Below are 13470 nucleotides of genomic sequence, written 5' to 3' on the forward strand. Positions count from 1 at the left end.
AAGATGTCAGTGTCAAGTCGGTCGTCACTGATGGAGATGGAGAGGTCCAGGAAGGGGAGGGAGGTGTCAGAGATGGTCCAGGTAAATTTAAGGTCAGGGTGGAATGTGTTGGTGAAGTTGATGAATTGCTCAACCTCCTCGCGGGAGCACGAGGTGGCGCCAATGCAGTCATCAATGTAGCGGAGGAAGAGGTGGGGAGTGGTGCCGGTGTAATTACGGAAGATCAACTGTTCATACCCAGAAGACTGGGCTATGATTGGAACCATGGTGGTGGTGGTAGGGGGGTGGATTCCAACCCTATTTAAAATTGGAGGGAATTTGAACTCAGTCCCATGAGCTCAGATCTCACTAATGCAGCTGGGAATGTTAAATGCAGTTAACTGATAAACTTATATAACAGGAAGCGAGGTTGACTTTTGGTAGTAGTAGTGAAACTACTGGATTGTTTTAGGAATCCATTTGATCATGAATGATCTTTAGGGAAGGAAATCTACCATCCTGACCTGTGACTCCAGACCCACGAGAACGTGGCTAGCTTTAATCTCCCTCTAAATGGCAGAATAGGCTATTCAGTTGGGTTCAAGAACTCAGCTCCTCAAGAGCAATTAGGGATATGAAATAAATGCCAGCCTAGCCAGCGATGCCCACACCTTATGGATTCATACAAGTTAAAAAAAAAGGGAATAACAGAGAGGAGTCAGTACAGAACAAGTCAGTCTCGATTGGGGTCACTTGTTGCCAGACATACCGGTGTCACGGTGGCTCAGTGGTGCTGCTGCGTCACAGTGCCAGGGAGCCTGGTTTGATACCAGCCTCAGGAGACAGTCAGTGTGGAGTCTGCACATTCTCCCTGTATCCTCCCACAGTCCAAAGATGCCCAGGTTAGCATGGATTGGCCATGCTAAATTACCCACAGCGCCCAGGGTTGTGCAACCTAGGGTCAGCACGGTGGCTCAGTGGTTAGCACTGCTGCCTCACAGTGCCAGGGAGCCAGGTTCAATTCCAGCCTCGGGAGACTGTCTGTGTGGAGTTAGCACATCCTCCCAGTGTCTGTGTGGGTTTCCTCCAGATGCTCCGGTTTCCAGCCACAATCCAAAGATGTGCAGGTCAGGTGAACTGGCCATGCTAAATTGCCCATAGTGTTCAGGGGTGTGTACGTTAGCTGCAGTAGTCAGGGGTAAATGTAGAGTAATAGGGCAGGGGAATGGGTCTGGGTGGGTTACTCTTTGGAGAATCGGTGAGGACTTGGTGGGCCGAAGGGTCTGTTTCCACACTGTAGGGAACCTATGGATTAGCCATAGTAAATATTGGGTTATTGGGATAGAGTATGGAGGTGGGTCTCAGTGGGATGCTCTTTGGAGGGTCGGTGTGGACTTGATGAGCTGAACGGCCTGCATCCACATTGTAGGGATTCTATAAAGCAGAGGGCAGATTAAAGAAAGAGTGTTGAGTGGATGGGATCCATCCACAATGCCCAGGCAACAGCACTCTATAAACCCTTTCTACCTCTTTCAATGCCCCAGGAAAGGCCAATTACTGCTGATTTCAGATTGAGAAGTACAAGTGATTTGCAGGTGATGATTAGGTTGGCGCTTGGTGAAATGTTGCTCACCTTTTGGAAGCAGCATTACAAGCGGCTCTGCCAACACTGAACAGCGCAGACGTCAATCCCAGTGCTGACGGTCCTGCCCTGCTCACTACCTGGGAGAAGCTAATGGCTACCAGCCTTGGATGGGCAGAGGGAGGAACAGGAGAATGGAAACCGTGCTCAGTGTCCATGGGCAGAAGGTGGGGGAGGCCAAGAGGAGATCAAGCAGATCCCGCTGGGCAGGACCCACTTCCCCATTGGAGAAGACTCTATTAGTGTCCTTCCCTGGGCCCCAGGGGAGTCAAGGTACATGGGGATGGGGAAGATACTGGAGCAGCGACGGAAGATCAGCCATGATGGTCATGAAAGATGGAGGAGATCAAAGAGGACATATGGCCTTCAATTCATGCCCGACTTTTGTGTGCATGCATGCGCTGGGGGGGTGGCTGTCCAGGACTCCAAAACACATGACGCCACGTTCCCCCCCACCACAACAGCTTCACTTCCAGCATCATCATTACGGAGATTCACATTGAAACTATAACTTAATCTTGGCAGTGGCTGTCTACCTCACTACAGTTAGTCTACCTGTCCTCATCCGCAGTGCTCTCCACATCCTTCTCACTGATGTTCTCAACATGATGGATGGCCTTCTGGTGAAGAAAAAGCGTGAGGGAAAGAAAAAAGGTATTTTATTTTTAAAACAATAATTTAAAAGCATAAAGGTACAGTGAGGAAGAGCTCCCTCTGATGACCGAGTGAGTAAATGCACAGCCCAGGATCCAGTATTAACCCAGCTCCATGCAACTTTATTCCTGCCCAGAATCAGCTTCTCTCGCTCACTCACGGGACATGGGTGTCACTGGCTGTGCCAGCATTTATCGCTCATCAATAACAGTCCTTGGGAAGGTGGTGATGAGCTGCCTTCTTGAACTGCTACAGCCGATGCATTGGAGATACAGGGCTGTTAGGGAGGGAGCTTGACCCCAGTATTGGGAGGTCCAACTGACCTCAGTACCTGCAGGCCAAGTCAGAGGAGCAGACAACGCGGCAGAGCCTCTGCTCCTTGAAACTGTGTCACCTCCCTCCATCGCTGGCCACATCTGCCGAGGCTCTGTGCTGTGCATCACCCTCCCTGAAACACCACTCTTCTTTCTTAAAACCCAGCTCTGTGACCAAGATTTGAGTCACCTTACTATGATATCCCCTTATCGGTTCAGTCCCAGTGATGTTTTACTCGGTTCATCCCGTGTACACACTCGTCCACTGCACTCACTGTTTCAAGTTGCATTTAACAAAGAACCACTTGGATGAACAGAGAGAGAAAGCATTGAGTCTCCTTCCAATTGCGGCCCAACACTACACAATGACTCGCAGAAGACAAGGGAAACGAGGAGAGAAAAATAAATTGAAAGTACCTTTCTCCCTTTGGTTTTCTTCTTCTTTTTCCTCCGGCTGACCTTCTGGGGGTCATTCTGCAATTCAAAATTGAATTTTTATGTAAAGATTAAGATTCTGTCCAATAAAACAGAATCGTGGGCGGCACGGTGGCACAGTGGTTAGCACTGCTGCCTCACAGCGCCAGAGACCCGGGCCTGTTTCCACACTGTAATCTAATCTAATCTAATCTAAAAAAAAGGGTGGAATATAGCAGAAGCTGGAGGAGTGATAAAATAAGCAATGAAAGGACCCTTGATGCTATTGTCTTTAAGGACTCAATTGTCAGCCCCCAGTAGGGCAGGGATCAGAGTCGGCGAGGGTTAAGGATAGCGACAATGGCCTGGTCATAGGTTACTGAGATGTACAGCACGGAAATAGACCCTTTGGTCCAACTCATCCACGCCGTCCAGATATATCCTAACCTAATCTAGTCCCACTTGGGATGGAAGATGGGAAAAATATTGTGGCTGTTAGAGCTGTTCCTTTTTTTGAGGTATTTTGACGCCTGACCCACCAAGTGCCCAACTCCAAGAGTCAGGGCCCAGTCTAACAGCTCAAAGGCAGCCTTCCAACCATTAACCAGAAGAGGACAGTGTTGCAGATAAACCCAGAGGCCTTCCCTCGTGGCCTAACAGCAGCTACCACCAGGAATGTCTTCAAGGGCTTTCCCAAGGGTGACAAGGCCGCAAAAGCAATTTAAACTCTCAAATAAAACCAAAGAGGGCGTGGCACCACCATCCTGAAGGTCCCTGTCCGTCTCTGACCTTCTGCCGCTGGAAGCTGAAAGGGCTCCCAGAGTGGGAGGGGGAGGCAGTAAAGGACGGCAGCCTTTCTCACAAACTGAATGATATCTGGACTTCAGGGGTTAAAAGTTACGAGGAGAGATTGTTAGGTCTGTTTTCTCTAGAACTTGGAAAAGTTAAAGGGTGATCTGATCGAAGTTCCCGGGATATTTTCAGGAAACAACCGGGTAGGTAAACTGTTTTCACTGGTTGGAGATTCTAGAATTAGGGGGCATGGTGCGACAATTAGGGCCAGACTGTTCAGGAGAGATGTTTGGAAGCACTTCCACACACGAAATGGTGGGCGATGTTTGGAATTCTCTTCCACAAATGATGGTGGATGATAGATCAATTGTTGATATTAAATCGGAGATCGATAAAGTTTTGTAAAGCAACAAAGGGATGTGGGCCAAAGGCAGGTAAATGGGGTAAGGCCACAGATCAGCCATTGAGTCGTGGACCAAGCTTGAGGGGCTGAATGGCCTACTCCTGTTCCTATGTTCACAGACAGGAAAGACAACTAAGAGAGGGCCTACCCAAGATCCAATCCCAATTGCCCAAAGAGCTACCATGACCCAAGGATTACAGGACATTCGACTGACTCACCGAACTGTGTGACTCCGATGGCCTCGAACTTCCCTCCACTTTCCCCGCCACTTGCGATGAGGTTGAGACTTCCTAGGAGATTGACAGAATGGGTGAGCTCTCTTGGTGGTTCAGTGAGTTAATCCTGGTAAACACAGGGGAGCCCTGGAAAATTCCAGGGTAAATTCCCCCAAAGACAAAGGCCAAGGCACTTGAGACAACATGTCACATTCTTAAAACAAAAAAAACACAGTTGAAGATCACAGTGGATCAGGCAGTATCCATGGAGAGAGAGCAAGCTAACGTTTCAAGTCTAGATGACTCTTCATCTGAGCTGACGTGAAGTGTGGGGGGGCAGCATTTATGTAATAGTAGGGATGGGGGTCAATTCTGCATCCAACTTCCAGACTGGAATGAACAGACACTATGTGTGCTCTCCCCCCTCCTCCCACCCCAGTGGGACTGTCTCCTCTTCCCAGTCTGGCAGTTAGATACACCATTGTTCTGCCATTCTCACATTCCGATCACTTAATCTGCACTATCAGCATCTTTTCTCTGCCAGCACTCTCCACCCCACCATCACCCCCACATTCCCCCGTAACCGTTGCGTAAATAGTTCACACTTCTTTTCAGCTCTGATGAAGAATCATCTCAACTCTAAACGTTCTCTCGCCATGGATGCTGCCTGAGTCGCTGTGATCTCCAAAGTAGACAATCAGGAAGTTGGAAGAACACAGCAAGCCAGGCAGCATCAGGAGGTGGAAGAGTCAACGCTTCGGGTGTAACCCTTGAGGAATTCCAGAACCGGTGACTTCTCCACCTCCTGATGCTGCCTGGCTTGCAATGTTCTTCCAGCCTCCTGCCTGTCTACGTTGGATTCCAGTATCTGCAGATGTTTTTTGTCTCCACTGTGATCTCCAGCATTTTTTGTTTTCAGTACGGTTTCCAGCATCTACTCCTACATCACACATGATGTAGGCTCCCTCATGATCCACAAACAGGAAGGCAAAAAATAAAATCAACTGTGGAATGGGAGGTCAATATGAAACATGTCCTGGGCCCAGCGTCACCCCGGTGTAGGCTCGACATCCAGCAGGTCTCAATGCTGATTCAAAGGCTTTCAGGCCCACCATGAAAGGAAGCCTGTACTGTGCGCAAAATAGTCTCTCATCGGCGATTTCTCAAGAACTAACCATTTCATGGTTAGATTTTAAAGGTATGTGGCTTACCAGTAAATTTACAAGTAAATAATACTCAAGTGACACATACTGGTCCAACGCATCTTGTATACATCAAAATGGATCTTCAGTAGAACCAGTACATTAGTTTTCATCCATTTCTGTTATTTCCTTTCAGCTGGTTTTACCAGTCAGTCAATGAAGACAAGCACGAAGGCTCTTCAACCTAGAACTCCAGTCGGAAGTCCAGCAACTTTAAAGCTGCAGCAGAATGTGCTGGCAGGAAAATGTGGGACAAGTTCCTAAAAGGGATCTTTTTTTAATTCACTTATGGGATGTGGGCTTCACTGGTTGGGCCCAGCATTATTGCCTGTCTCTAGTTGCCCTTGAGGAGGTGGTGGTGAGCTGTCCTCTTGAACCGCTGTTGACCCACCATGCCCTTAGGGAGGGAATTCATGAATTTTGACCCAGTGACTGTGATAAATTTTCAAGTCAGGATGGTGAGTGGTTTAGAGGGAGACTTGAAGGTGGTGATGTTCCCATTTATCTGCTTCCCTTGTCCTTCTAGATGGAATTGGACTTGGGTTTGGAAGGTAATGGCCAAAAATAGATTAGATTAGATTAGATTACTTACAGTGTGGAAACAGGCCCTTCGGCCCAACAAGTTAACAATGACCCTCTGAAGACCAACCCACCCAGACCCATTCCCCTACATTTACCCCTTTACCTAACACTACGGGCAATTTAGCATGGCCTATTCACCTAACCTGCACATTTTTGGACTGTAGGAGGAAACCGGAGCACCCGGAGGAAACCCACGCAGACACTGGGAGAATGTGCAAACTCCACACAGTTGCCTGAGGTGGGAAATGATACCGGGTCCCTGGCGCTGTGAGGCAGCAGTGCTAACCACAGGTGCCACCATGCCGTCCAATCTTTGGTGAATTTCTGCAGTGCATCTTGTAGATAGGAGCAGCATTGTGTACTGAGCATCGGTGGTGCAGGCAGTGGATGCTTGTGGATGTGGTGCCAATCAGGCCGGCTGCTTTGTCCTGGATACTTCAAGCTTCTTGAATGTTGTTAGAGCTGCACTTATCTAGACAAGTGGGGAGCATTCCATCACACTCCTGACTTGTGCCTTGTAGATGGTGGAAGGGTAATGGTGAGTCAGGAGGAGAGTTACTTGCCGCAGTATTCCTAGCCTCTGACCTGGCCATGTAGTCACTGTGTGTATACAGTAAGTCCAGTTGTGCTTCAGGCAGCCCCCAAGATGTTGATAGTGGGGGATTCAGTGATGGCAGCTCCATTCAATGTCAAGGGGCAGTCGTTAGATCGTCTCTTATTTGAGACGATCATTGTCTGGCATTTGTGTGGCACCAAAGTTAGTTGTCAGCCCAAAGACTAGACATTGTCCAGATCTTGCTGTATTTGAACATTGACTGCTTCATGGATGCTCCCCACTCCACCTTTTGTGATGTTTGAAATAAAAGCAGATCCAGCATCCACAGAGGGGGACACCTCAGTGAAATCCGTAGGTGCAGCTATAGTTGCCTGGGGGACAGGGGATGCATTTAAGCCTGGCACGAGGGCTGGTCCATCCATGGTCTGCTGCCAGGTGCCTACCCATTGGTGAGCATACTGTCCCTACTGCAGTGGGCAGGGGTGGGGGAAGGAAGGTGGTGGAAGACATAGCTTCACCTGCATCATTGGCCCCACCCACCACGACCACCGGCAAAAACTCCTCACACGAATCATCGGAGGCAGGTGTCTGCCCCCACCGTCTCTGTCACAATCCAAATGGACATGATTGGTGGGAATCGAGGTTATACAGCATTGGAGGGTGCAAGGAGATTGGAGAACAAAAGGGAGTTAATTAAAACTGAAGACGTGTACACAGTCCATGCTGCTAATGGTATTGCAGACTAACCAGCCCTGAAAACCTAGTAGAATCCCAGTCTAGACAGAGATGTATTCCCCCATTACAGTAACTTGCCCCTTTATGAGGCTGATTGACCACTTTTGCAGCTCCAAGCAGTGGGTATTTTTAAAAATTTGTTCATGTGATGTGCACATTGTCAGTTCAGCCAGTATTTATGGCCCATGCCCGATTACCTGAAGGGCAGTTAAGAATCAACCACATTTGCTGTGGGTCTGGAGTCACATGTAGGCCAGACCGGGTGAAAATGGCAGGTTTTCTTCCTTAACAGACATTAGGTTGATTTTTATAACCAATAGACAGTGGCTACACAGTCGCCATCGCACAAGATGCTTCTTTTTTAAAAAAATTCAAATTTCGCCACCTGCCATAGTGAGAGTTGAGCTAATGTCTTCTGAAAATAACTCTGGTTCTAGATTACTAGGCCAGTGCCACTACCACATTGTTACACCTCCACCTCATGTTTTAGAAGCCTCTGAATCAGGCCTGAAAGTTTCCACCTACCTCTTCGGTCATATCTTGCTCGGGTCCACTCTGAAGGTCTCGCCCCGGGCCCGGTTCCTTGGTGGTTTCCTGTTGGCTCTTCTTGTTGTGGGTGGACATGTCATTCAGCTGCTTAAGGTTATCCTTCACGGCCGGCGGGGACTCTGTTTTTCTCTCGCCCATTTTCACAACCTCCATGGGTTTAGCCCCCATTTCTGCAATATGTAAAAAAGAAACCATTAGAGGAATCCTGGGGCTTCACGATTAGGCCCAGCCCCTCCCGTTCATTCAGAATGGAGGAGTCAGTTTTAGAAAAAGCAAAACATGGAAATGCTGAAGTCACACAATGGATCAGTCAGCATCCTGGAAGAAAGGAAAGGACAGATCAATAAATACATGAGCACCATTACAGGGCTGTCCAGAATCCACAGGATAGGACAGGTGGGGGATCTAGAAAAGAGGGAATTGTGTGGGAAGTAAACATTCCACTGCAAGAGTTACTCAGGTCAATCAGATATGTCTTTCTTGTAAAAGGAGCTGGGAAATGGTGGATGATGTACATGAACTACCTCAGTGAGACAATGAGAAAGGCAGAAAAAGATACACAGGAATAAAAGAAACCACACCTGCAGAAAATCGAAAATCAAAATACAAATCAGGATTAATGGTGTATTAGTTCAATTGTTAGGGAGCACAAATGAAGGACATTGTTTTATTAAGAACTTATGAAGGGAGACTGAGGCACTAGCACCCATTTTATTGATTCTTTGAAGGGCCTGTTTTTGAAGATTTGTTTGCAGTTCATTTCAGTGTTCTTCGAGCTCCCACAACCACTGGGCTGGTGTGCATAATCAGTCTCTATATCCTAATTAAAACTCAGACGTTTCCTTTTGGGGATTTTTTTTTGTTACGTTCCATTTTGAAGTGGCTGTCAACTGTTTATTTTGCTGAACTTGCTTTGATCAAAATAATATAGAGGAAGGCTGATGATCTCAGTCCCTATTTTACTTGTTTGAGACACCCGCTTTTGTTCAGCTTCAAGCTACTGATCTTGAGAAGTGACTAAGTTGGGAGAACAATCCTTTTTTGGGGGGGATGGGAGCCGGGGGGGTGGGGGGGTTGTTTATGGCCTGGTCAAGGTGATGATAAACAGGTCCTGGCAGAGTAGTAAGACATGCTTGTCTGTATCTCCTCTGTGGTTATGTTAATACCCGGGTGTCTTTGGAGAGTGAGTGTGCATTGTCCATGGATACATTTCAGGCCATTCACCAACAGTTTGCAGCGTAGGGGTTGGCACGTCTAATCAGCTGCCATAACCTGATTCTAAATCAAGTTTGTCAGCTTTGCTATTTGCTTTTGTTACAGTGCTCCTTTAAAAGGACTATCACTTCTTTAGTTAGTTTAAACTGGTTTAAAAAAACAATTAATAGGAGAGAGATAAGGAGACAGAGACGCAGACAGAGAGGGGGGAAGAGGTGGAGAGAGATAAAGAGACGCACAGAGAGAGACATAAAAGTGTAAAGACAGACTGGGCAAAAGATTGCAGTTGGTTTCTTGTGGTTAGTATACCCATCTATCACATGTTCAATTCTCTAACAGGGTTCCCTGAAGCCGGTTTAACTTGGCACAATTTGGTTTAATTCACGTTTCATTGTTTTAATCTATTTATTAAAACATTGTATCCAGAGGTGTGTAAGTCTGAGCAGGTTGATTAGAAAATATATAACTCACCAGGAGCCTGTTCATGAACTCTGTTGGTGTGGAGACACTGTTGCCCTGGTGCTGCCAGACAGTTTTAGCTAACTAAGAAACTCAGTTTTTCTTACTGTCTGCCAGAGGGGTATTGTAGATATATTTACAGATTCACAACCAACCTATGTGGCCACAAAATAACACAGCTTCATTCATCCTGAGAGGGGAGTTGAACCTGGAGCTTCTGAAGCAGAAGTGAGTATGGATACTACTAGGGGAGAGAGAGAGAAAGAGAGAGAGAGAGAGAGAGAGAGAGAAAGAGAGAGAAAAAGAGAGAGAGAGAGAGAGAGAGAGAGAGAGAGAAAAAAAGAGAGAGAGGGAGAGAGAGAGAAAGAGAGAGCGAGTGTCATAGAGATGTACAGCACGGAAACAAAGCATTCAGTCCAACCCATCCATACGATCAGTTACCCCAACCCAATCCAGTCCCACCTGCCACTACCCGACCCATATCCCTCCAAACCCTTCCTATTCATATACCCACCCAGATGCTTCTTAAATGTTGCAATTGTACCAGCCTCCACCACTTCCTCTGGCAGCTCATTCCATACACGTACCACCCTCTGTGTGAAAAAGTTGCCCCGTAGGTCTCTTTTATTTCTTTCCCTTCTCACTCTAAACCTACACCCTCTACTTCTGGACTCCCTGACCCCAGGGAGACGGAGAGGGAGAGGGAGAGGGAGATACAGAAACACAAAACTACTCCTCGAGTCTGAGTGATGGCCTGAGAAAGACTAACAAGGGGAAGCCTGGTGTGAATCAATGGAAGTCAGAACAATAAGACAGGAGCACAGTCTGATCTTGTGTATAGGAAACAAACTAAAAAGTGAAACTGAAGGAAAATATTTAAATGTACAATAATGAAACACCTCTTCAAAAGAGAGGAGAGACTTCAATGTAGTTCACTGAGGAACAGCAATAATTCTGACTGACCTCAGAAAGGGGCTTGGTCTGAGAAATAAACAAGCACAAAGATGACCTGTGCGCGCTGCCTATGATTAAAAAGAAAATACTGATATTTATACAAAACCTTTTCACAAACACCAATGTGCTCTCACAGCCAATGAAATACTTTTGAAGTGTCGCCACTGTTACAATACAGGAAAATTCTGTAGTTAATGTGTGCACAGCAAGCTCCCACACAAACAGTAATCTGATAATGTCCAGGCAAGCTCTTTTTAATGAGGTTGACTGAAGGATAAATTTTGGCATGAACACCGAGGATAACTCCCCAACTCCTCTTTAATGTAGTGGCCTCACCTTCTTTCACAATCATCCAAGGAGGCAGACAGGAGCCTTGGTTTAACGGGTCACCTGGAATATGGTACCTCTGCCAGAGGGTTGCCCCCTCAGCATTGTGTTCAAACCTTTGAATAGAACATGAACCCAGAAGCTAATGACTCAGAGAAGCGTGTCTTACTAAATGTGCTGCGGCTGACCCTGAGGCTTCTAAATATTTTGAAAATCTGTGTATATAAAAGGTCCAAATTCTACAAGTTTGAGACAGATTTGAACCCTTGGTCTATGGGAAAGCCATATTGTGGAATCTATAACTTTAGGATGCTCCCCTCTCCTTCTGGGGACAATTCCATCCAGGAATTGTCTTGCCTCACACTGAGGCTGACATACTATATTCCAAGGCCTCACGGCAGAACACAATTCAGGAGGGGGAATCCCAGATTATTTATTACACTATATGGCCATTCGGCCTACTAGTCCATATTAGTGTTTATGCTCCACTCCAGCTGCTACCCATTTTTCTAACTTTATCACCGTCACCTTCTAATCCCTTCTCCCTCATACAGTCATCGTGTACCTCAATGACATTTGGTTCAACCACTTCCAGTTGTGATGAGTTCTGAATTATCACCACAGTTTGGGTAAAGGAGGTCCTTCTGAATTCCCAATTGGATTTATTGGTGATTATCCCATGTCAGTGGTCTCAAGATTCACTCCTCTCCCTGACAGGAACCATTTGTTCTTCTGTTTCCTCATCACTCATGCTAATGTATCCATTCTCTGCTCTTAAAGGGACCAAATGTTTACTGGAGCAACCTCCTAACCTTCTGATGCAAAGATAAATTTTCCTCCGGTGATCTGAAGGCTCACTCTCATCAAGGTTTTAGACAAGAACTTTCGAAAGCTGGTTGGAGGCAGATGTTCGCAGGTAAAGGGACGGCTGGAAAATGTGAAGCCTTCAGAAATGAAATAACGAGAATCCAGAGAAAGTACATTCCTGTTAGGGTGAAAGGAAAGGCTGGTAGGTGTAGGGAATACTGGATGACTAAAGAAATTGAGGGTTTGGTTAAGAAAAAGAAGGAAGCATATGTAAGGTATAGACAGGATAGATCGAGTGAATTCTGAGAAGAGTATAAAGGAAGTAGGAGTATACTTAAGAGGGAAATCAGGAGGGCAAAAAGGGGACATGAGATAGCTTTGGCAAATAGAATGAAGGAGAATCCAAAGAGTTTTTACAAATACATTAAGGACAAAAGGGTAACTAGGGAGAGAATGGGGCCCTCAAAGATCAGCAAGACGGCCTTTGTGTGGAGCTGCAAAAAATGGGAGAGATACTAAACAAGTATTTTGCATCAGTATTTACTGTGGAAAAGGATATGGAAGATATAGACTGTCGGGAAAGAGATGGTGACATCTTGCAAAATGTCCACATTAGAGGAGAAAGTGCTGGATGTCTTGAAACGGGTAAAGGTGAATAAATCCCCAGGACCTGATCAGGTGTACTTTAGAACTCGGTGGGAAGCTAGAGAAGTGATTGCTGGGCCTCTTGCGGAGATGTTTGTATCATCGATAGTCACAGGTGAGGTGCCGGAAGACTGGAGGTTGGCTAACGTGGTGCCACTGTTTAAGAAGGGTGGTAAGGACAAGCCAGGGAACTATAGACCAGTGAGTCTGACGTCGGTGGTGGGCAAGTTGTTGGAGGGAATCCTGAGGGTCAGGATGTACATGTATTTGGAAAGGCAAGGACTGATTAGGGATAGTCAACATGGCTTTGTGCATGGGAAATCATGTCTCACAAACTTGATTGAGTTTTTTGAGGAAGTAACAAAGAGGACTGATGAGGGCAGAGCGGTAGATGCGATCTATATGGGCTTCAGTAAGGCGTTCGACAAGGTTCCCCATGGGAGACTGATTAGCAAGTTTAAATCTCACGGAATACAGGGAGAACTAGCCATTTGGATACAGAACTGGCTCAAAGGTAGAAGATAGAGGGTGGTGGTGGAGGGTTGTTTTTCAGACTGGAGGCCTGTGACCAGTGGAGTGCCACAAGGATTGGTGCTGGGTCCTCTACTTTTTGTCATTTACATAAATGATTTGGATGCGAGAATACGAGGTACAGTTAGTAAGTTTGCAGATGACACCAATATTGAAAGTGCAGTGGACAGCGAAGAGGGTTACCTCAGATTACAACATGATCTTGGCCAATGGGCTGAGGAGTGACAGGTGGAGTTTAATTCAGATAAATGCGAGGTGCTGCATTTTGGGAAAGCAAATCTTAGCAGGACTTATACACTTAATGGTAAGGTCCTAGGAAGTGTTACTGAACAAATAGACCTTGAAGTGCAGGTTCATAGCCCCTTGAAAGTGGAGTCGCAGGTAGCTAGGATAGTGAAGAAAGTGTTTGGTATGCTTTCCTTTATTGGGTCAGAGTATTGAGTACAGTAGTTGGGAGGTCATGTTGCGGCTGTACAGGACATTGGTTAGGCCACT

At 46.5% G+C, this 13470-nt stretch overlaps 1 protein-coding gene across 6 annotated transcripts in view; it reads right to left on the reverse strand.

Annotated features, from left to right (window-relative positions):
* Positions 1–13470, reverse strand: part of LOC122540641 (E3 ubiquitin-protein ligase TTC3-like) — a 117353-nt gene that overhangs the window by 28564 nt on the left and 75319 nt on the right. For all 6 annotated transcript variants that reach the window (XM_043676638.1, XM_043676635.1, XM_043676637.1 and 3 more), the window contains 4 exons: positions 8014–8207; positions 4417–4488; positions 3007–3063; positions 2177–2241 (listed from right to left, as the gene is read on the reverse strand). In XM_043676638.1, coding sequence (XP_043532573.1) covers positions 2177–2241; positions 3007–3063; positions 4417–4488; positions 8014–8207 — 388 coding nt within the window. The remainder of the gene's footprint in view (positions 1–2176; positions 2242–3006; positions 3064–4416; positions 4489–8013; positions 8208–13470) is intronic.

Source organism: Chiloscyllium plagiosum, chromosome 35 (assembly GCF_004010195.1).
Source record: "Chiloscyllium plagiosum isolate BGI_BamShark_2017 chromosome 35, ASM401019v2, whole genome shotgun sequence".
Taxonomy (NCBI): Eukaryota; Metazoa; Chordata; class Chondrichthyes; order Orectolobiformes; family Hemiscylliidae; genus Chiloscyllium; species Chiloscyllium plagiosum.